The 24913-nt window shown below is 41.7% G+C and overlaps 1 protein-coding gene across 2 annotated transcripts in view; it reads left to right on the forward strand.

Moving 5' to 3' along the window:
- LOC150087247 (uncharacterized) overlaps positions 1–24913 on the forward strand; it is a 38476-nt gene that overhangs the window by 6526 nt on the left and 7037 nt on the right. Inside the window, exons 2-12 of one of the 2 annotated variants that reach the window (XM_090371907.1) lie at positions 14462–14642; positions 16293–16369; positions 18209–18307; positions 19253–19447; positions 20021–20130; positions 20633–20750; positions 20955–21162; positions 21449–21516; positions 21610–21690; positions 21850–22032; positions 24101–24192. In XM_090371907.1, the coding sequence (XP_090228033.1) occupies positions 14462–14642; positions 16293–16369; positions 18209–18307; positions 19253–19447; positions 20021–20130; positions 20633–20750; positions 20955–21162; positions 21449–21516; positions 21610–21690; positions 21850–22032; positions 24101–24192 (1412 nt within the window). The remainder of the gene's footprint in view (positions 1–14461; positions 14643–16292; positions 16370–18208; positions 18308–19252; positions 19448–20020; positions 20131–20632; positions 20751–20954; positions 21163–21448; positions 21517–21609; positions 21691–21849; positions 22033–24100; positions 24193–24913) is intronic. The other variant, XM_090371908.1, reaches the window with a different exon arrangement.

A 24913-nucleotide genomic window follows, 5' to 3' on the forward strand; every position in this document is an offset into this window, starting at 1 on the left:
CTATTTGATAGTCCAGTAAAAGGGATCGAGTAATGTCGAAAGCGATGTTGCCTGAAATCAAGAGGGCGGAAGTAACACCTTGTCTGGCTCTTCCAGCGCCCATGGAGGTCCACACAATAAAAGTTCAAAACGGAAAAGAGGAATCCCATCTTTAACTTTGAAGACCGAGTTAGTTGACCATAAGAGCCTGATAAAATTCCAGTAGATTCAAAGCCACTGTAGTCTAATGTTATTATAATTGATAACAATACGTTTCACACGAGCAAACACACACAAAAGGCGAATATCTCAAACCCCTTCATTATATTTTGATAAACGTTCAGGGAGAGATTGGACTTAATGCGGATCAGTCATCTATAAATTACGCAAAAGTCCATAAATTATTTCATTTATCAAATAGGGAGCGTGTGAATAGCTATTGTTATTATTTATGTAGCGCATTAGCATCCAAGGCGCTGTGTGTGAAGAGGCTTTCAGGGATTCTTTCCCCATCGGTTGGTTGGTTGTAGTTGGGTTTTAGAAGCATCGGCAACTAAGGCCATGTTGCTCCGTGTATGCTCTCTATGTTCTGAGGTCGATTTTCTATTTGCTGAGCGAAAAACCCGAGTTTCCAGGAAGAAAAACCACGCTATCCTCGCCTGAGACCGACTAACTCAGCCACGTTGTGAAAAATACCCATAAAAATTCCTCCCGTCATCGATGGGATTCGAATTCAGATCGTTTCCACCCGGTGTGGGGAGGACAGCGATCCTACCAACTGTGCTACCCACCAGGGCTTCCCTGTCTGACGGGATATGAACCGAGCCACTCCACACGAGTAGCGAAACCACTACACACGCAGGTGTGTAGTGGTTTGGTTTAGTGTAGTGGTTTTTTTTTTTGGTTTTTTTGCGGGATCTCAGGCCTGGGCAACCTGGGAGCGGGATAGCTGGCACCCACTGGTATTGCACTATCTCCAGTGGGTGAAAGTGAAAGTGTATTGATGTCTAACGGCACCAGGGGTTTCCCACATCTCCGCGTTGCTTTCATTGTGGGTGTACCAGTTCACTGGGAAATGCCAGAGATTTAAAAGTTTGTGGGCTTTGTATCTGTGTGATGTCGTGTACCGTTGTTCATCTGGTCGTTTAGCCGCTGGACCCCTGCTGAGGCCCAACGTTGCCCCACTTTCGCCCTGTGGAGGCAGACCAGGAACCCAGTAGCCTCATTTACTCTGGCAGGTCCTGCCGCGTAGTTTCCTGAGATTTTGGCGGCTAGGACCTATAAAAAAAAAAAAAATTAACTAATCGATTGCGCGATAGTGGTGTCGCTTGAATTTGAAAAGGCCAAAATATGGGCGAAAGGTGATTTGAAATGCTTAAATTTAGGTGTGTGGGGTTTTCGCTAGCGTACAGATAGAGAGGGGAGGGAGAGTGAAGAATAGGGGGGGAGAAAGGCAGAAGTATGGGGCCAATAGAGAAGTTGACCCCAGGTTTCAGTGGGGCAGGCCCATGCACCACTAGAGAGGAAAAGTGGGGGTGACGAGGAAAAAACCCGTCCCCTCCCTTCCCCCCCAGGGAAGTGTGATTCAAAGATGAAGGGGGCTAGGGTGCCCTTTTCAGGTCGCCATATGGCATTTGGCTGCAAGTTGTTTTGTCGTTTCTAGTTGCATCATTTATGGTTGCATCATAGTTGCATCAACCCTGTCCTTGTGTTTTCTTATTCCTGCTTTGGGTGTTTTCTTTCGAGAGATTGGTTCTTTATTTGTCTCAGCTGATGGCGAATCACTGTCAGCCAGGCGCTGCATCCACCATCGTTGTTTGGCTGGGTCCGGTTATCTCCAGGAGGATTGATCATTGTAGATGAGATTCATACTCAATGTCTCTTGGGATGTCTTGTCCTTGTGTGGTTTTGCTTACGACATTCTCTTCAGTGGATCTTCTCGTCAGTTCCTGATCGCATTTCGAGTTCTTCTTCTTGTGAAGAGGTCCCAGGCAAATCTGGACAGGATTTGGTATTCGTCCCTTGAATCCAATAGGTTATGTTCTTGCCGTTGGGGTATAAATCTTAGTCTCGTTATGAAGATTCCTCGCCTGTCCTCGTATATGGGGCACTGGTACATCAGATGCTCCCAGCTTTCTCTTTCTCCACAAGGACAGTTTGGATCTTGGAGTATACCCAGAGTAGCGAGTTTGTCATTAAAGGGCCTGTGGCCAGTCAGCATGAAGGTTGTATAGAGGCCCGGGTGGAGCCACGCAGGTGACTTCGGGTAGGTTTTTTTCTACAAGGGGGATGAATTTCCTCATTACCTTGCCCTTGTGCTAGGTGGACCATCTGGTCTGCCACGTTTGTTTCAGGTGTGCCTGCAATCGTGCTTTCTCTTGTTTTTCTCCGTTTTCCGGTTCTATTGTATGCCCCAAGAAGGTAATGGTAATCCCTTTCATTATGTAATATGTCAGACCACATCTAATGATTTCCAGATCCAGCGGCAAGACTCCCGCCAGAACCTGGAGCGCCTCTGTGCTGACTGTATTACAAGCTCGCGTTATTTTCAACAATATTGACCGTTGTATTGAGTTCAGGATTCTTTTGTTGGCTACATTCGTCATTTTGTGGTAGAACGTGGCAGCTGCGTATGTGATTATGGGGATAAAAGTGGCTTTGTAATAAAGAGCCAGTGTTCTTTTGTTTAGTTCCCAGTCTCGTCGGGTGACTCGGGCTACCATGGCAGCATAGTTTCTAATTTTCTCTCTGAGTTGTATGAGGTGTGGCCTGAACGTAAGTTTTGTGTCGAGGATTATGCCAAGATATCTCATTTCGGTGGCGAACCTGATTGTGGCTCCGTTTATTTTTATCTGTGGGGGTCTTCTTGGATCAAGGGTTCCCCTGAGGAGTATAGATGTTGTTTTGGTGGGCGATATTACCAGGTAGTTCGCTTCTGCCCATTCCTGTAGAGTGATGAGGGCTCTGTTTGCTGCTATTTCCAACTGGGCTCTGGAGTTAGCCGCCACTGTCAATATTAGGTCGTCGGCGAATGCCTGTGACTTGACGTCTCCGGTCGATACGCAGGAACTCATCAAAGACAAAATTCCACAACAGTGGGCCCAAAACTGACCCTTGTGGGCATCCTCTGTGTACTTCTCTGACTAATCTTTGATAAGGGGTTATGACTTCTATCTTTCTCTGTGAGAGGTAGGAGCTGATGGCATGAAAGAGGTTTGTTGGAGTGTGCGCCTGTCGGAGTCTGCCAAGGACGCTCGGCCACCAGAGGGAGTCGAACGCCCCGGCAAAGTCCACCGAAATGGCCAGGAAGTATTTGCTTTGGCATTCTTCTACTGCAATGAGGAGATTCCTCACAGCGTCTGTTGTGGAGGATCCAGGCTTGAAGCCATATTGGTTTGGTGCATTTAAGTCCGCTGCTGTATATAGTGTTGCTGTAGTCGCTTGTGTAGGAGTCTTTCATAGAGTTTACTTGCTACGGTTAGGAGCGCTATTGGCCTGTATGATTCTGGTTGTTCAGGGTTCTTGCTAGGATTTTTGAGGATTAATTTTAGGCTAGCTGTCCTCCACTGTTTTGGGAAGTATCCCGCTTTCAGACAGCAGTTATATAGGTGCAGAAGTAGGTTGGGTGCCAATTCAACAACTCGCTTGATGATCTCAGGTTCTATCTGGTCTGTGCCAGGACACTTTCTATTTCTAATCCTTGCTGCCGCCTGCTGCAGCTCTTCCAAGGTGAAGTGGGGTTCCTGTGCTTCTGGATCATAGTTATCATTCTGGTGGCAGAGTTCTCGTTGTTGTTCAGTTCTCGGTGCCACTTGCTCCCTGTAGATAGTATCCAGAATGTTGTTTATCGATTGTTACCATGTAGTGGTTAGCTGGCCTTGGGGAGTTCTTGTTGTTGTGAGTACCTCGCCTCTAGGGAGTTTGTTTGTAGTGACCTTGTACACCACTCCCCAGGGGTCGTTGCTTCCCGTTGTTTTCACTAGTTTCCAGTGGGTGCGGGATTTCGTGCACGTTGGCATGTAAGAGGATAAAAAACCCAGGCCTGGCTACAGGCACCAGCTGCCCAGGTGTTGGCTGCTCCTCTGCAGAGGTCCTACATTCAATACAGATCCACTAGGTGGAGATGGGCTATGACTAGGGGCCACCCTTTATACCGGGACACACACATGTGTTTTGTACATGTACACACGCAGGTGTGAGTTGGAAAATATGAAAAGTCCATGAGCCAAAAATGAAATGGATGAAGGTCCATCGAGGATCAGTTTGTAGGCCAGAGACATCTGTGACAGGTACGTGACTCTAGTTGCCGTTTGTTCCTTTATTCGATGGACTCTTTGCACCATGGTTAAGCGGATTCCCTTGGCTAGTTTCTCGGCGTACCCCTTCCATCCCCCCCCCCTTTTGATCCACGTGGATCTCATAATGTTTGTATGGAAGCCCATCGAGCTGTTCATTTCAAATAAAATGAACAGTTCCTTTTTTTTTTTTTTATCCACCACATTTTTCTTTTTACGGGGATTTGTAAAGGAGTAGGTCATATTTTTTATATAAAAGATGCTATGGAATTGGAAAGAGATTATATGAGAGTCTCTTTCACATTAGTTTAAAAGCTTTTATTTGAATGTCATATTTGCGTATATAATGATGAAATCAAAATGGAGATGCATATTCTCGAACAGGGAGTTCTAATATAATGGAAAGATGTGTTATCAACTGCGATGATTGCAATAATTATCGAAAATTATCAATTAAGTTCGGTGTAGGTCACCAGTTACGTCATGGAAAAAAAGATAAATTGGAAGAGAAGAGCTCCTCTGGATACTCTCTCTTATGGAAATTCTTTTAAAGGATATCAATAAAGCCAATTTTAAATTATTATTTTTAATTCAATTGGCTTTTTTCTCCTATTATGGGGAAGTTACTACGCTATTCTCCATATTTACTCCCATTTCGTTTTCCTAAGAAAGTCGCCTAAAAACAGTCTTGAGTTTTTCAACATTCTTATGAGGCAAAGTTTGCACTCGAAAGTGAAATGAAGAGGCCGATTTCAGAGTTTCACTATAAATGTTCTTCGTGTTTTTTTTAGCAATTAAATTCAACTTTATGGTAGTCTTCAGAAAACAGTCAGCCCTTGCAGTCTTTCCTGCAACATCAACAACGCTGTAACCGAGGTGATTAAAACTGTCCTTGGTGACACAGCATTGCGGGAATTCATGTCTGAATATTTGTATTTCGAGCAGCAATACGATGGAAACGTCAAATAACGCGCAGCAGTTTGCGTTAATTTGGGGTCTCGAAGGCGCTGAGTTGAGAGTTATGTTGTGCTTTTTTTTTTTCCTCCATTAGAAAGGGTCTCAACAGTCTGAATGAAAATGACAAGAAATCAGAGAAAAATCACTAAGCGTATTGTTAATAATCATATCGAAATTCTAGATTTATATGTTCTACAAGGTCTGTTTCCTTTTGGGATACAAAGTTAGAAATAACTGATGAAGTTTCGCATATTGATATCCTCTTAATTCGAAAAAGGGGAAATACTAAATTCTTGCGGATGTTGATAACCCCATTTCACACTTCTTTATGCTGCGGATGATTATTAAAATTTAATAAAAGACAGCCGAATATCTTTCGATGATTGCAGCTGTACCTCCTTCAAAGTAAAAAAAAAAAAAAAAAAAAATTACATTTAAAACAAAAAGCATGCACTTGCGCTTCTTTAAGGGACCTATACTTGTCTGAATTGAACGGTGAAGTAAAAGCAGAAAGTTTTGTTTATAAATAGCAGTGCGATTCTTCTGAGCGTCCCCCCCCCATTGTCCACATCCCGCTACATCCGGGGTCTGTTATCATGTGAACCCACTTAAAGTGTCTAATTTTCTACATACGCAATTTCTGACATTCGTCTTGCCCCAGAACATTTTCAGAGCGAGTAATCGTATCCGCGTTCCTCAGAGACAGTCGCCATTGCTGCCTCTCGTGTATGTGGGTGGGGTGCAGTACTCGCGTACCAGCGACCTTAGGAATTCTGCATCTCGTAATTTCCTCATCAGCGCTTCCAGAACACACCCTTTGAAGTATTTTCCCACCGGATGCCAGCTTCTGCCTTTAAATCACGCGGAGAGGATTGTGGGTGGAATGATGGGGAGACAGCTCCTGGGAAGCCACCAGCGAAGCATTCCAACAGTAATAACCTGTTGGCACCCTGCCATTCCCCGAGACAGATATCTGTATCAAGACAACTCCCCGGTGGCGGGCAACATAACCAAACGATAAAATGTTATCCCAGAGGAGGAAGTGGCCTTTATTATAGCACATAAGGGAGTTGAAATTCTCTCCCTCAATCATTAGTTCTTATTGTAACGGTCTTAGTCCATATTATTATTAATCTTTACTCTCATTGAATTGACGAATTCTTGTTGAATTTCAATAAGAATTCATGATGATCACAAAAGGATTCGTGTGATTTGCTGTTCCAGTGTTTGTAACCAGTTCGTCAATAAATATCGTTAATTCAGTTGAACATTAACAATATTTATTAGCTGGAAGGCTGCAGTGGTGGCCTATTACAAAATGAAGACTGTGCTGGTTAATCTTGTTAAAGTTTTATCAATACAGACTTCCAAATGAACATTTAAAGAAGCTAATTGTGCTGTCTGACTGTGTAAGAAGATAATATAACCGAACAATAAAATGTTATCCTAGAAGATGTGGAGCTAATTATCGCATATAATGAGTAGAATTCCTATTTCTCTCCCTCCCCTCTAGTCGTTTAGAGTCGTGTAGCAAATATAGGCCAGTATCGCAATTTCTGGCCTTCTAATTACGATTAAGGAGTACTCGCTATTAATTATATCAACTACAGGAAATGCACATACAGACACTCGTACAGTAAGTCCAAATGGCGTGCACAGAAGAAAAACAAAAAAGCCACCACTGACCTTCGTCGCACTTCGATAGTTAGGAATTCTAAGCAACGCCAGAGACGCGAGAATCACCTGGCGTGGTGGCGCGTGCCGTATCTCTGGCACCAGTTCGGAATTGTCAGCAACATAAGGCGGAGTAGCAGATAGTTCCTGTTGTGCAAGACTCGGGGTGTAGCAGATTTTACGATCACCACCTCCTTAGATGTCAGCTCGCATTCTGTTGCTAAGAGTGATATCCAGGTAAAACAAAGAAAAGATAAGATAGCGGACCCATGGCTGCGACGCAACAACTTGATGAAGAAAAGCCCGGCAGAACGGAAGTCCGATCAATTACTTAACGGCTATCGATCGACAGGTGGCGCTGTGCGCAGCGGTTTTAAGGTCGTAGCTAATGAAATAATTTAATAATTGAGGACCATTGGAAGGGCCCTCGGCAGTTTTCGGGCCTCAGTCGTTGAAGATTACACTTTACGAACGTTACCTCGATATTTTCTACTCCGAAAAGAAATGCCTCTTCGATTGTTCTTAAGAAATGCGCGCACAGGTCGCGAGCTGGGCAGAGAGTTAGCATCGATGACCTTGGGCGAGCAGGTGTGAAGCTGTGAAAAGGATGCTTTGCTTATTACCCTTTTTTTTGCCCCTCCGGTGAGATAAGAAAATGTCTAATGTCCCTCCCATTCGGCAGACAGGTGTCCATAACCTAGATCTTGAATCCGCCATTAAAAGGAGGAAAGCCGTTAAGTCTCGCGTGCGACTCATTGCGCAGGTGACTCGGGAACAGCAGATGCCACAGCATGGTCAAGGTTTTCGTGGGCAGTGCCTCTTTGTTTAATCGATATCGATTATCTGTTCGAGTGGTTTATTTATTGCTTAATGCCAAGCATTATCTTCACAAAATCCCCGAGAAGAGGAAATTAATTGGGGGTTTCTCGTAAAAGGATTAAAAGAAAATTGCAACTGTCACAGTACGGATTACCATCCCCATTAGTCAATGGACTCTCCTCCCAGGGAAAAATAAAATCACTGTGTGTGTGTAACAGGTGATAGCGAAAAAGCAAGCTGCGAATTGAATTGGTATCTTTGCCTTTTAAAAATGTTTTTCGACCAGTAAAGGGGTAAATTCATTTCTTTGTTTCGACTGTCTTTTGTGGCAGAATATTCTCGAGCAGCGATCGCATCTTGTGCCCGTTCGCTCCTCCCACCGGCGAATCTCCTGTAATTTACTACGACATTTCATCCGGAGTGGCGCTGGTGCTTCCACGTATGGGCTTTGTACGGAAAGATGGATAGTGTTGCGAAGCCGCTTTGTGTTGGTGCAGCCAGGTGGGGCGATCCTGAGGGAACCTAAACAGACTCGTCGAAACGCAGAGCCGTTGGGGGAAAGGTCAGGTCAGATCAGATTATTCTACAGCACGTACAGCCAGCGTGGAAAAAAAAAAAAAATTAAATGATACAACAGGAGGAAAGAAAAACAAGGTGGAGATGACAAAGGGATCACTTGATGCGTGGGTGCGTCAGTGGGGAGAGGGAGCCCACTGCCACGCGAGCAAACCACGCATCAGCCTCCCAAATTCTTATTTTGTTGTTTGTTTCTGAGGTCTATCTCTGGTTTTGTATTCAACTCGTGCAGATTTCGCTGATAAATCCTTATCGCCAATTTGGCAGGGTGTACGAAGTGAGCGTGCGGCGTTTTTGTGCACTAAAAACAAAACAAAAAAGTGTCACTGTGACCAATAGCCGTGCCGAGTACCTAAAGATCGTACATCAGGACAAAGCATTTTATTAGAAGGGTCGTTAATTAGCGGTGTCTTGGGCGATTGACGTCCATTAGGGGACTCCCGGAACACCTGCTGCACTCAATTTCCGACAGCCGCAGCTCCTCGGGTGATATTAGTACGAATTACACGGCGATGTCGGGTCGTGTAATAATTACGCTCGGGACACGATCGCGCACAGGAAGATATGAGCGCCCTCTGTCGCTCAGTCCCATAAACGTGTGCAGAAAGAATAACGAACAGGGCGCAGCTGCTTGGGGGAAGGGAACCGGACTTAATGAGGCAACTGCACTCTAACGATCTTCCCTAAATCCCTGTAATGACCAAGATTACCCCCAACTCTCGTAACGTCTTCTGACACGCTTCATTGCCTGCTGGACACAAAATATTCCGGAGGAAATCAGCCATCCCCTTTTCTATCTGATCTTTGTGACTGTGGAAACAAAGCGCACAAAGTGCCCCCTGCAGGCGATATAATTAACACGCTTCGCCGAGCAAGAGTCGGGATAGATAATAATAATAAAAATACGTGACGCAGCGGATCTGCGCGAGGGTGGATAAACTCCGCCCGAACCCTGCCGTAACTTGTGACCTCTTAGTACGAGTACTGGGGTTCACTTGTCGTTCCACCGATTGCGTGCCATCCAGAACAGCAGCTAGATCAGTGCGATACCTTTATCGATGAAATGACAGTGCAGATCGCTGTAAAGGTGGCGCTGCCATCGCACAGAATTTGTTCTCTGAAATAAATTTGGGACGCGTGAACAGGCTGAAAATATTTTGCACGTATTTTTTTAAATTCTGTTTCAGACTCATTTTCCTAATTTGTTCTTCACATTTCGATATAATTTTTCTTAACAAAATCGGCTTTTTTTTTCTTTCTTTCTTACGCGTCTTCTCGTTGCCCAGAACGCTTTCTTCGAAAATCTCCAGTTCGAAATCGCAAGGTGTACTTCGCACGAAATGTGGGTCGTTCGGGGGTCCTGCGAGACGATTTAACCTTGATTGTTCTACCCTACCGAGGTCACTGTCTGGGAACGGAAATTCTGGTGTCTTTCCAAAGCTAAGGAACGCTCCGGCACTTAGAGAACTCCGTGATCCGGACCGCTGCGCTACCCTACGATCTCTCGCTCCATCTCTCCCCTCCCCTCCTCATCAAGTGCTCCCCTTACGCGAACGACGGAGGACAAACAAGGGAAGCGAGCGAGCACTTCCTGTCTAAACAGGTCGGTGGTAGTGGCCATAATACACCGGAAGTTCTCGTCTGGGAGCCAATTTGGCAAGCATTAGAGTGATCAAGTGGTGAGTGGCTCGTGCATTGCCACATTCCTCCAGTTAAGATACTTCTACTACACCTTTTGTCTGACTGGTTTTTCTGACCAATCATTGTCACTGCTTACGAGTACAACTAACAGGAATACACAAAGAAAACACTGGTTCACAGCTGGGGAACAATGCTCACTTAAACTGATAGAATAAAAGACCCAAATCTGCAGTGCTTCCCCTCTTCCAAATGTAATCACAATTATAAAAACAGGCGAAATAGAAAAATAACACCGTGGTGATTTCGATACTTTCCCCACAACCCCCGATTTTCTTTTCCAACAAAAATTTTTGCGAATGCGAACTTATTCAGAGAATAAGTTCGCATTCGTAGGCGTCAGTTTGCTTCTGTTCATTGTGGAAACCCATTTATGATTTTAAAAATGACTGGAAGTAATTACAATAAGGTACCGAAACTTTAAACTAATGCTAGAAACTATAACGAAATTAATAATTCAAAGCAGAAATTGCTTGCCAGTAATGCCCTTTGTTTCCCGTCTTCCCAATCTCCTGTAAGCTAATTTCAAAATGTCCAGTGGCGTTTGCTGCAACCTCATTAACTGGTATGCCGACAACTTATGTAGACCATCCAGAACTGTTTTTCTCGCTGCTTTATCTGAAGTCAGTGCAGCGTGGTTCCAGTAATAACCGACGTGTCTCTGCTACGCCGAGCATCAGTTGATTTGATGCTGTTTGGAAGGAATGTTGACTCTACAAAGTCAAGGTCAATTGATGTTTCGTTTATTTAGCTCGGAGAAATGACCCGAGAAGCGACTAACAAACCATCCTACCCTAAACAAAAACAAGACTCTTTAAACGGAGAAACAGGGTTGGATTTGAAATAGTTCAGTGAAAACCAACACGGAGCAGTTCTTATTGTTGGAAATTCTTAGAGAATCCACTGACCCCCATCATCTCGTATACCGTCGTCTCCCCCCCCCCTCCCGAACCATCGGAGCAAAACCAAGCAGACATTCCACTGTTGCGTGTGTGTTTGAGCATTACTATGTATTTGTAGCCAATCTTTGCTCTCTCCAACGAGTAGCCTGTCAAAAAACAAAATCATCTTGATGAGTTGCTATAGAAACGGGCAGCGTGCATTGGATGCATCCAGTGACTCGAGACGGAATGTGTGGGAAAAAGGATGTAGAGGGTGGGAGTAGGCGAGATGAACTTTAACGTAATGGTAATTGAAGGCATAAAAAAGAACCCTCTGCTCCATCTGCCTTGGTAATTGAGCCGTCGACGACTGGTTGTGGAATGCACCCCTCTCCCCTTTGCATTCTGTCTTTTCATCCCCGTAGTCTCATCTCTCCCATAACTCAGAATAGCAATCCAGGTTGCCGCTTGAGAGATGATAAATTTTTCGAGTTTTGAATAAAATAGCTAACCCACGGGTTTCTAAGTACTCTGCGAACTCGGCAGAGAAGATAAATCTCTGTATTTTACTTTTCTTTTCTGCTTTTCTTTTCATGCTGTGAGCGGACAAATCCATTTAATGTAATACGGCAATCTTCTGCCCACTATCGAGCTCCCACGGTACTAGGAACGGCAGCCGCCTCGAAATGATTACTTTAAACAAAAGAACAATTACTTAGGGGAGAGGAGGAGGACCGACCAGATACGGTCCATTATTGACTACCCTCACAGCCCTCCTCCAGTAGTTTGAAGCGGCTGCCGAGAGCAGTCATTAATAAACCGTGTGAGCATCCTCCAGTAGAAGCTGAACAGTAATGTCTAACTTCGCCCTAAGAAGTGTAAAATGCCTTTTCGTTGAGGGGGGAGGCTGTATTCTGCAGGCTCAGCTGTCATCCCAATCGTTCTGGTAACAACTGTGATTAGACAAAAGAAAAAACTCCTGCCTGCTAACCTCCAGGCAAAAGAAGTGCATCCGACTGTTATTTCTGGTTCTTTGCATTGGAAATGAATTTTAAAGGAAACTTATTTTTTACAGATTACAACTGACTGGTATTTAAACCAGTCAGTTGTAATCTTCGTACAAACTTTCTTTAGTTTAAAGTGTTATAGAGTATGAGTTAATTGCCTGTTAGTTATCAATGATGGAGGTCAATAACTTGTTTAATTCCGCTGTTAGGATTGTTAAGGTGAAAACCTGGCCGTGATTACCTCCAGAACCCAGCTCTCGGGGGCGATCAAATACGAATAGCAGAAATGCTGCCCTTTCTCACTGCATAAAAGCAGTGGGGAGGGACAGTATTTTCTTGTTTGTATCCCGGCGTTCACAGTTGTATAGACCCAATTCCAAAGATATTGACTACCATATGCGCACTATGACCAAAGTAGTCAACGTGAGAGCGCCCTCTGAATTAGATTGAAATAATTTGCATAAATATTGCATAAGACGACACTTCATTTTCTAGCTTATCTTGAATGGTTTTTCTTTTCTGCTGCGCAAAATTAGCATCTGACTATGATCTTAGAATATTTTGGCGTGAACGCATTTTCGATTCCTAAAAATGGCTAAATAATTTTAAAATATCCCAGAAAATTGGCTGCCAGGTAGAAAGGAAGTCACTGCATAAAAACTAAAGCGAAAATGTGGGAAACCATCGATAGCGCCTTCCACAAAACACTAACACTGGGTATAAGAACTAAGTGGGTCATTGTTTTTGTTTTGGTACTGGTATTTATTGTTTTAAGTTAGTTTGTTTCTATTATACATCCTCAATTTTGCAAGTAAATATAGCAAATATAAAATGAGGTATGTACAAATTGATTAGTAAAAGTTTTTAAATCAAATGCTAAAATATATATATATATATATATATACACACACACACACACTTCGGCAAGACCGCTAGACCAGAGTTAACTGGTCTCAGTATTATGATAATTTGCAGGTACAATTTAAATTATTTTTTCTTGTATTAGAGTAAAATTATAATATGTAAATTACACGAATAATTATTTTTTTGCCTCATATTTCTCAATCGCGGATCCCCTCTGCAGTTTTTGTTGACAATAAATTAATAAATAAATGTAAATAAATTCTGTACGACTCCTACCATTAAATTTAAAAAGTTGATCCTGCTAAATATTAGTTCCTCTTTTGCATAAATTGCATCCTGCATATGAATTGGCATGTTCTTAACAAGCGTGTGATAAAAAATAAATTAGCAAACCAAATCGTTTACTGAAATAAAGTTAAGTTTTCATAACTGCGCCGCCATATATAATAATTATTATAAAAAAATATTTGAAATACTGTATTAAATTTAAATTACATTTTTAAATGTATTAATTATTAAATTTATTTTAAGTTATTAAATGCACATTTATTCAAACGCCTTTTCTTTCTTTATATAAGATGATTCTTTTAAAGTAAACTTGAGTTAGTACTTCTGGTCATGTTGTATGGGGATAATTATTCCAATAATTATCCCCATATAGTAAAACGTGCAAAAATCCGTGTATTTTTGCACGTTTTACTATTGTGTTAACTGTAAAAAGAGAACTTTTTTTTCCCGTGCTGCTTGAGCCCCCCACAATATGAAATTCAGTCTTCCGTTGTTCTCCAACCCCACCCTACACAAAAATTTAAGGCTGGATCCACCCTCTACTGCTACTTGACTTCAAGTATTGATCGAAAGTGAGATGGTGACTATTTTAGTAGCTTATTACGTTATTGATGCAAGTAAATTAATAATAGAGCTTAAATTGCACATTCTGTTGATGTTGTTGTTGCCTTAGTCGATCTATAAACATGGAATCCTTGTATATACCGATGTTGCCTCTCCTTTTTGTTGGTTCATACCGCAATGAGAAGAAAGGGTAGTATGGGGAAACCACAATATATTAAGAATTGCAGTGTAAATTCTTGGTGAAAAAAAAAAAATATATGACAAATAAATTAAATGGTAGCAGGATTTCACTAGAGTGGATATGAACAATGAAATCTCGTGTCACGTGATGAATATAGCGAATACTCCACCATATCTGCGTGAATTCTTTCATTCCACCTAGTGGTGGAAATACGAGCTATTTTTAACAGTAAAAAGACAATTCATTGTGGAGCTGATAACTCTGGGATGCGCAAAGATGTCACTATTGCAATGCATTGTGCTGCGCCATCTGCCGGCGAAGTTGAGTTAATTTTTTTTTTTTTTTAAAGAACACAAACTTAAGAACGAGCTTGTCGGGAAAAAAACTTATAAATAATAAAAGTTTTATTATTATTATTATTATTTAATAGTTTGGTGTTTGTTTTTTTTGATTATTGCTTCTTTACGAACCGCAGTAAACTCATGGGTGCGCACACTTTCAAACACAAATACGCTTGTTTGAAAATGAGCAAAAAAAATGGCAACCTTTGCGACTTCACGCCTACAGTGAAAACTGCATTTAGCATTAGGTTAATGACTGTGATTATGTAATATTAACGATTTAATGACTAAGTAATGATTTCAAGCCTGCGATGTATGTTCTTTATTCCTTTTCTAGGTTCGGCAGTTTGCTATTTCCCCGTCGAGTTTCAGGGTACTTATCTCATCCAAGCTCAGCCCTCAGCGACCTACGGAGTCAACACAGTAACCTACTCTGAAATTACGGTCGAAGGGGATTCCATACCGCCTTGGGGACGCTGCCATCGCCGTCGGGGGAATAATGTAATATTGAAAGACACGTAAGTTTTTCTCACTTCATTTTGGAGTCTGCTCGTTACATTTTTATATATAAAAATGTATGCCGAAATGGATAAGTTGAATTCGAAATGCGTATTATTATTCTCAGTAACAAACTGACCAGGTAATTAATCGAGATCATGCATTAGTGGGAGCCTTCTCACTTACTATCAGTTTATTAACACAAGGTTCACCCCCTGTACAGCAAGTAGGCTAGAAGGGTACCCTGAACTTTTCAGGGTACCCTTCAAAGGTTCAGGGCAAGGGTACACTTGCCCTGAACCTTTGCCCTGAACCTCCATTGAAATTTTAAAAGATTCGCTGGATGTGTTTTATTTTATCTTTGCTTATTTATTTATTTTTTTTTGGGTGCACCGTTGTGTGTATATATATATATATATATATATATATATTATCATTTTTTTAAGTTAAAATATCTAGATTAATACACAATATGAACTAAACGGCATAACAACTTAAAAGAAGTTCGGTAATGCCCTCGCTACGTTAAACTTCAGGAATTTTCGCGTTCGAATTTTTTTCCTTAAATTAATATATTTTTTTTTTTTGTAATTTTTGTTGCATTCTAAATAGATGCATGGAAAATTTAATGAAAGTTTGTTGAATGTAATCAGATTTCTGTTTGTCTGATTTAATGAAATTTGGAATGGCTATACAAATATTTTCAAAATATATAAATAAATAAAAAAATTCATAAATCTTTCAGTCAAGTTGTTCCATGTTGACGGACAGACAATACATGATAGTGACGAGGTTTGCAGGGGCTTACAGATTTGCTAACACCCCTGTTTGCGAAATCCAGTCAAATGCAATTGATATACCTTTATTTGACGTGCAGAAATATAATTGAACACAAACCAAAGTGGTTGCTGTGGTCTTACAAGACCAACGTTGGTTTGTTTTGTCTTCACTTTTGGTTTCGTGTTATACGAGTATATGCATCTACTGGATCATTAAGAAAAGACGCAACAGTTTGAAAGCGTATATTTTTTTGTGTGTTGGACTGGCATTGGTGAGTTTTGGTTATTGAACAAGTAGGTATTGTGAGTTTATTATTGAAGTAAAAGCGTATTCAATACGCCATCCCTCTGCATCCAAGACCATTCACAGACCTCGACTGTAATATTTTTTTACCATTTAATGCAGCCCCTGCTTTTTCAGAGATTCTCTCCACAGTAGTTGTGTGATTTCACCTTTTCATTCTTCAAGGTGGATAAATTATTCTCGTAAACATTGTCTTCTTGGACCTTTTATGCCACCAGATCGCACTGTAAACTGACATTGCCCCGTAAGAAAGCTATTGGTTTGATAAAAAATCTTTTCACAGAAAAAATACACTGCCAGTAGTATACTCCATATTGCTTATATATTTAATATAATTTAAAATGGAATTTTTCGTCTAGAGCGTATCACCAACGATAAAAAAAAATTCCCGTATCTTACGTGTTCCATGGCACCAAACTCCCGATAGATCAAAAAAAGAAAAAAAAAAAAAAAAAAAAAAAACACATTCAAAACTGTTCTTTTCTTGATGATCCCGTATTGTGTGTCCCAGTTACTATTTTTGTTGTTTATTTTAACCTTCTCTTGACCTCAGATGTGATATCTGAACTATGTATGATCTTTTGCAGGACGGGAGGAGAAGACTGCATGAGGTGTTTCCACTTGACATTAAAGACTCTTAACGTGATTCAGATACACACTGAAGGTAAGTCTCTTTCCTTAATATTTATCTCAATGATCAGAATATAAACATTTCGTATATTTCCGGGAGACTCGGGGTTTTTCATTCATCGAGCATATTGATCGAAGAGCATGCGCTCTGCCTTAGTGCTTATCTCTCGCTCTCTCACACACGGATCTCTAATATTTCATCTTTACCTTGGTGAGGTCCACGCATGCGTTACAAAAACCACATTATCATACCTAAAAACGCACAGGTCTGGAAAAGGCGAGTGTGCCATCGAGAGCGACATAAACTTTGTAGTTGAATTCAACCTGCAAAGAAAAAAGCATTACGCGCAAAATCTTTATGTTGTCATCATCTGCCCCTGTGGATAACTCTCCACTGACATTATAATGAGGTCCGCTTTGTCGCGACGGAAGCAACAAATTAATGCGTGATATCGCTTTGGAGTTTTTTTTTCTTTTTCGTTTGTTTCTTGCTGTAATTTGACGAAACCTCGTATCACGTTTTGAATCTGATTTCAAGCATTACATTCTGACCGGTTGTACCGAAAGAAGAATGTACGCTCTATTACTGTACAAATAGTTACTTCATTACTAATTGTACGTGGGCAACAAGCATATAACGTTTGACACGTATTTATTGTTTAAACGTACATTACAGAAACGTTTGCAGAAGTTGGTGCATAATGGCCTGAAGAAAAGCGGGTCCTTCTGATGAAATCACTCTTTCAAAAGAAAGGCGCAGAAAAAAGTGCTGTTGTGTTGACGAAAACAGAATTCCTATTGTACACAATACCACCAGAGGCCGCTTTTCAAGGAAATAAAGGCCATCTTATTTGTACGATACTCTATTATTCCTCGCAACAAAAGAATTTTTTTTTTTTTTTTTTTGTAACCGTTGATCATCATCTTTTTTCTCATAATATCCTCTTACTATTCTTGAAGAGACTCTCATTATTTTTCGGAAACAATATAATTTTTTACTATTTATAAATTAAAAAAATATCTTTTGTAAGACGTTACTTTTGCGAGTGCAAGTATCACTAGAAACGGTGAACGAGGGCCAGTCGGTCAGGAGTGTGCAGCGCCTGTGTGCAAAAATTTATACGGCGTCCCATTTAATTAAAAACACCAAAAAATAATATTATAAAATTCAACGAATTTTACCTTTGGCCTCCTGGCGCCTGTGTGCCTCGCACACCTGGAAGGCGCGCCCCTGCAGTCGGTTCTCTACAAGAAAATTTCTATAGATCCGTGGGTATATACAACACTCTTTTACAAGCAATTTCGGAAACGACAAATGGCAGTACATTAAGCGCAATTATTTGTTTTGATTATTAAATGCAACTGAAAATAATATGCTAGAAAATAAGGGAAATGAATAAACTGACAGCAGTAATATTTTTAGCCTTTTTATAAAAGGGGTTATTTAAACAGATACGTGTCAATTACCCCCCTGCCGCTTATGTAATTACGAGAGCATCTTTATATTCGGGGACTGGAGATGTGAGAAATCATCCCCACTTCACAAAGGGGATCAAAATGGTGACGGGTGAATTATAGACCCGTTAGCTGAACTTCTTCCAGAGAAGTTAATGGATCGTTGGTTAAAGAAGTAATGCAGTCCATTATGGGTTCAAAGGGTAAATATATAGCAGTAAAATTGTATAAAATAAAGCAGAATGTTCTTTGGGAAAATGGGGGGGTTGCTATAGCTAGTTCATTAACCCATCTCGTCAGTGCGCCTGTGATATTGCGAAACAGGGAAATTGTTATTGAGCCAGTTCTCCATTGCTGTGATTCACTGCCATCGAATTCCTTAATTATGAGCTAACGTTTTATTTTGTTTTATCTGCAGGTTTAGGGAAGTGTTACACCAACGAGGAAGCTGCTCGCGCCACGTGTCCGGACGAAAGGGCCGTGCAAGAAAGAAGATTTAAGGAAATTATGCTTTTTCGTAAGTTGATTATTTTGTTTCCGAATTTGACTTTATTTCCAAAATAATACGTATTCACATAATTAAATAATTTACTCTTCACTTAAAATAGCGAAGAGTAAATTATTTAATTAATAGCGAAGTGAGGAGTTAATTTCGAGAGTAAATTATAATAAAATCCCCGGATCCAGGCAGCACACTCGACAAATGCCCTAAGTGATGAGTGCAGCAGTACATTAACAGTGACAGCATCTTTAAGATGACGATTGGACGATCACTAATGTTAGCAACGCCGGCGAAGGCCAACCGACTTTTTTTCTAGACTTACGAGGGGTCTAATAAAAGAAGAATAAACGAGTGGATTTGCTATTGAAGGACGTTAATAGCCTGGCGATGACAAATCCCCGCCGTATTAATGACCCGAGTTTAAGAGCGAACATCCGCTACGTTAACATTGCGCGCTCCACTTGAACACACACACAAAAACTCCAAATAATGCATTAAATTTCTTCACGCGCCGGTCGCTCACTCTCTCGTGCAAACTGCTCGCGTTTCTTGTCCTGCAGGGGTCGCCATTAGTGAACCCCTGTCGCCGGTGCACGTGCGATGTGTGTGTGTCATTTCCTGCGAAATTGTTTCTCTAATGATGTGCAGTTAAGTGCGTGTTTCGCCGGAGTGGGCATCGGCAGGTTGTTCGTTCCACACGCGAGAACAGCGTCATTTGCATAATACTGTGTGCGCTTCTTAACTTGCCCCCTCGTTATTATCTCCGCCAGGTCAAAGCCGTGACTTCTACTTTTCTCCAGCTTTCTGCCTCCGTGGGTTTTAGGGCTCTTATTTGTACTACCAGATTGGATCGTTGAACAAGCAGAATGCACAAATTGTGTCTATTTTTATCCTCTCACACAGCTCACATTTCTAACTTTACCTTGATTTTGAACTACTTTTTTTTTTCTTTTTTTTCAGGATCCAACAAACCGCAGATCGGCTCTCTTCCTACTATCCAAGACCTTTTTTGTCCCATCAGTGGTCGCTACCGCTTTACTTACTCCGGGAACAACGGAGAGTATCGGTGTGAACAGCCCTTCTCGGAGATCAGCAACTGTCCCCATGGCAACATGTTGAGTGTCCAGTTTCGACAATGCACCTTCACCCCATTCAGTAAGTACGCCGATTGACCACGATGTGGCGATCGATAACAAAGAAATCGTACGATAATAAATAGCGAAACGTACTCTTACAGACGATATCCAAATGACGTCATGATTGCTGGACCGGGTCACGATTTTTTAGCACCGGGATGGAAGCGAGAAAATAAAGAAAGCTTTGTTTTTATGCCCCTCGACGATCACTTGGTCAGAGAAATTTCAAGAAGAGTATAAGAAATATTACCACATTTTGTGATGTTATCACGTAGATTTGGACGTGCAGCTTGAGCAACTGAACTTGACCACTTGTCCATGCCCCAATCTTCTAAACATAAAAAAGCTTGCGTTCATCACCTGACAGTTGCATTCACTATTGCGCCATTTGGATGTCATCTTTTGGAGTAATACTTGTAGTAATACAATCAGGGTCATGCAAATAGGGGTCCTGGACCCCTTCGTGTCCGAATTGTAGACTTATTAGAGGATGATAAAATAATGATTGCAATACTAAATTATCCTTATTAATACATTTATTGAAATAAATAAAATTATTCAAAGAAGGTATAGTTTCCGTTTTCCTCGCTAGATGTCACCTTTCTCTGCCTTGGTGATTGGCCCGGACCTAATGGAGATCGTTACCTAGCTCTGATGGACATCAAAGATAATTCTGATTCGGATCCCAAGTACAGATGCGGGGTATGTTGACACGCTCTTTCTTTCCTCTAATTATTCTTTCCAATTTCAACTTGTTATTGATATTTTGGGAGATAATAAATATGCGGGTAAATAAGACAGATACCCCTTGGCTTCGTGTATTTTGCAATTTTCTTTTAGTATTATGTGCCTAAGTGGAAAAGCTTTACAAAAGTATTTTAAGTTCAATTAACTAAAATCAATATTTCTTTTAATATTTGCTTTTCCTCTGTTGTAGATTGTTGAGTTGATAACGAACCCGAATGGGGTCCAAAACGTCATAAGAGATTTGTTTTTAGCTAGCTAATATCCACTTAGGACACAAACAGAAGAAGTTTATTTTCTTCTGTTTGTGTAGCGAAGTGTATTTTACTTTTTATGTACTTGTTATATTTATTAATCGGTATGCCTAAGATCTCTAAGTGCATTATGAGAGAGTTCTCATTTGTTTACTAATTTTCATAAACTTATCTGTACCTCCTTCTCATTCACTCTTTTTCAACAGCTATATCGAAAAGATCCAGCGTCTGGCCGTATCTACGTAGCCCTGAGCCCAGATTCCACGTGTGCCACCCAGCTCACCAGCTCCACGGAGGGATTCGAAACTTTCGTCTTGAATCCAAGTAAGTTACGCATTCACCTTTTGACAGTTCTGATAAAGTATCGAAAAGACGTTAATTTTAACAGCATTATAAAAGCAGTTTACGATCCGGAGAAGTTAACCCGGATCCAAAATGCAATTAAGCGAGACGTAATTAGAATTGAAATGACACTTTTCGATGTTCAGGTTTATTAAAAGGTCTTCTTCTTCTTCCCTCCACTTTTAGTGCCCGAACGCAGTCTTCCAGCTGAAGTGGAAGTGGCCAGATGTCGCTTTCCTGAGTGGACCCAAGGGCAGTGGGAACACGCGCTGGTGGATGGCAGCAGTTTCACCTTTAAGGATTTCTTTCGGTTCCAGACCTTCACAGCGCGTTGCATCCTCAGAGACAATAAAGCCCCGAGTGACCGCTTCATCATCTACACAGTGACCCAGTGGTAAGGATCCAAGTTTCATTGGATTTTTATTTTAATCGACCAGAGCCGCATTTGGCCACCTAGTTCTTTGGACAAGGGATTAGGTGGGCTGTAGCGAAGAATCTAATGAGAACACCACCCACCTTTTCATACATGTTACGGCGTCTTAATGCTGTTTAATTAATTATTTTTATTCTTAGACACTAAAAGTCCCTCTTATGAAATATTACGGTGTATATTAATAAAATTAATTAACAAAAAGCGCCATTATTACTGTGTGTCTGATGTGTTCCCGATTGTCTTTCAGTGGTGAGGAGTCGTACAACTGCATCTGGCTGCAGAGAAGAAGCCCCAACGTGATGGAGTTCCAGTTAGGTAAGTGGACAACCCTCGATGTTATTGCAACTCTGAACTTTCTAAGACGCTGTTGTTCCAGAGGTACTAATAAGACGTCGTGTGTCTTTGTAGGTATCCAACCGAGCAGTCAGTACACGGAATCGCTGTGTCAGAGCCAACAGTTCCAGCCCGAGATCTGGATCACCCAAGGAAGTGAGTTCCCGTTTTTTTCTTATTTTGTTCCTATAAAATGTTTTTGCGTTATTGCGCCTTCTTATTGTAGGACGCTCCCTCCCGCACGCGCGATGTGTATAACCATGTGCGACAACAGTTACCAGTAAACAAATCACATGCTGTGTGTTTTAATTGCAGCTCTTAAATACCCTACAGGGATTCACACAGCCCAGATGGCGCCCTGTCCCATCACGGGCGACTACACCGGAATGGTCCCCGGAGCTCCAGGTCTGTGTGCCAAGGTGTCCTCCGACTGCAACAACCCCGACATCATGTTCTACACCGTCAGCAACTGCGAGGACCGTTCCCACGTCTACGAAGGTAAGTCTTCTTCTGTCTATTCTCCATTTCGATTACGTGTGTCTCTTTTAATTCTTATCTGTCTTTCTTCCTTCTGTCTCTCTCTCTTTCTCTTAACCATTGTTCTTCTTCCATGTCCTCAGTTGCACTGTCTTTTTCTCTTGTTTGTGTTTTGTGGCCGCTACAGTATTCGCATCAATCTGCGGCGCTGTTTTTGAACGGGGCCGTCCATTGTTGTGCCTAAACCAAGCGATTTTTATTTGCAGCGTGGAGATACGGGTTCCGTCGTGTCGCCGTGCACAGTTCGGTTTTCTTCGTCCATCACCGCCGTGACATCCGACTAGAAAGTAGGTTTGTTCGTTGATCGCACTGTTCAAGCACTGGCACGCTCATTTTTGCAACCCCGTTTCGGCGCTGCACTCACTCGCGGCTTTGTCGGGTGGAGAGCGGACTTGATGAGCGCATTGTTGCGGCAGAGCGTGACTGGCACCCGCTCACTTAGCACACCGCACGCTTTTCACACGTTGCCACGAAACGCGCATTTCGCGTCGCGATGCTTCTGTCGGCGATTGGGAAGCAACCGCTCGCGCGGTAGATTAACCTCCGTAAAATATTTAAGGAAGGCCAATAAATATTACGATTTCAAAATAATAAAAAGTAATTCCGCCACTTCCCCCTCGTCACCCGCCCGAACATTAACGCGGCCAAATCGATACCGCAAATTTTAACGTCGCTCACCAAGCGCCGTGTCTGATAGGTCGCTGATGATGCGAAGTGCCGTGGCTGCGCGGCCCTAAATTGAAATATAAATAACGTTCGTTCAGATGGATATAGCCCGACGGCAAGATACACTCCAGCGCGCACGCCTCTGTTGCTACGCCTACAGGCGTCCTTTCCTCCAGGACAGTGAACAGAGGCACGTAATGAATGAAATTACAATTACGGTGCCGCTGGCCTTCCCCCCACTATCCTCAAATTAACGCGTCTCATAAAAACACGAGGCGTACGTAAAGTGCGATAATTACCGGGTGTGTGTGCGTCTGGTGCTGCCATCTAGCGAGAATAATGTTTAATATCCGCCTTTTCACGCGATTGCGTTTAAACGTCTGTAGATTCCCCTCCCCCCTTTATTCATTAATTTTGCGTAATGTTGAAGGAATCCAAAATTATATCCATCATTCTGTAGTTCCTTCAACAAAAACGACCTGACAAGTTGCAATGTGGCATGATTTTCATCTCGGCTTTGAGTAAACAGCCAGATGATAGAAGAGATACAGAAGGGGGCATGTAACGCCACTAAGTATTTCTACTTTGTTGTCTAATGGGGGACATTACAAATATGCACGTGGCTATCACGCGATTATTGTTACTGAGGGCCTTGCACCACCCTAATGGTCGGCATTGTTTAGGTTTCGCCAAGCGTACTAATCGACGTCTTCATCTTATTCAGCGAATCCGTGCTGGCTGAGACACTTGGCTCAGTGGGGCGACTGTTTATTCCTTCTGTGCCACAGTCCCTTTTTTCGTTTAAGGTCCGTGTGCCGAGTCACCAGGACCTAGGAGTGAAGCCGGTTGGTTAGGGGAGGGGGGTACAGACGAAAGTCCGGCCTTATCAAGAACGAAATTAAATATTTTAGTATTAAGATTATACTTTGTGATCTTTGGTGGTAGCCCGAGACGATATGTGGCGGGAAACGATGGGGTAGATTAGCTTAATTAACAAAGGACACGTGATGGGGCACTTATAAGCGCAATGCTTCAGCAGTACACGTGACACCAAAATTGAAAACAAAAACCGAGAAAGGATTTCTCTCTGAGAGAAACGAATATGCGCTGTTAGAACAAAACGGGTCACTGCTAGCATAATTTAAATATAAAAGGTCAAACCCATTTTCGTTACGATATTTTTATGAGAACGTTACGGTATGGCGCTATTTTGAGCATCACGCATTGCACCGCTTCAGGTTATACTGCCAAGGAAAATTATTAATGAAGTAGAAAATATTTAAAAATGATGTTGTTTAGATAATAATTATTAATCTCGCGATGCTTTTTACATTAAACTTCATTTTTTTTTTTTTTCATGCAGAGAGAGAATACCGTTGTCTGGGCAGTTGGGAAGAAGCCGGAGTCCTTTACACTTATACCCAACGAAGGGATATGGGAGGCTTTCAGTGCTTTGTAAGTAACTACAAGTTTCATAAGATAAACAAAAAAAAAAAAAAATCCTTTATTAAAGAATTATAAGGTTTTCTTTTTCTGAAGTATTTAGGGATAATAATAGAATGTCCTACACGCGGTATTTATTGTAGATCTGTGCTCAGAAAAGTACTTGTTGCTGAGATCCGCCCTCGTTACTTGAGACAAGTTGATAGTGCGTTACTGAGCAGCTATCACTCCCATTTTGAACACTGGGAACAGTGTTCAAAATGGGAGTGATAGCTGCTCAGTAACGCACTATCAACTTGTCTCGCTTCTTAACTGGCAGAACATCCTCCGTCTACTTTTCGCGGAGGGGAAATGCCACCTGCCTTTCCACCTGCATTATTGCAACAACATATGTGCAGGAAAAGATGCTTTTAGCCCGCTAAATATAGCAAGAAAAATATTTGATGCTGTTGCACAAAAACAAATCTCTGAGCACCCTATAACAGATTGCAGACACGGATTCACCAAAGAGAGGTCAGTCATAACGAATCCGGCAGCGCTGTTTTAGATCTTAACCAACAGTAGATAGGCGTGGATAAGTGGATGTGATCTACACGCACTCTCGTGTGCTTTTCGTTTTGTTTCTCAAAGCACTCTGAGCAAAAAAAAAAAAAAAAAAAAACGCAGTATGGCAGTGTGGGGGGTGAAAAACATGTCCTTAATTTATATATTTAGTTATTGTTTTATTGTTCTT

The sequence above is a fragment of the Mastigoproctus giganteus genome, chromosome 4, assembly GCF_048544385.1.
Source record: "Mastigoproctus giganteus isolate SK-2022 chromosome 4, ASM4854438v1, whole genome shotgun sequence".
Lineage (NCBI taxonomy): Eukaryota > Metazoa > Arthropoda > Arachnida > Uropygi > Thelyphonidae > Mastigoproctus > Mastigoproctus giganteus.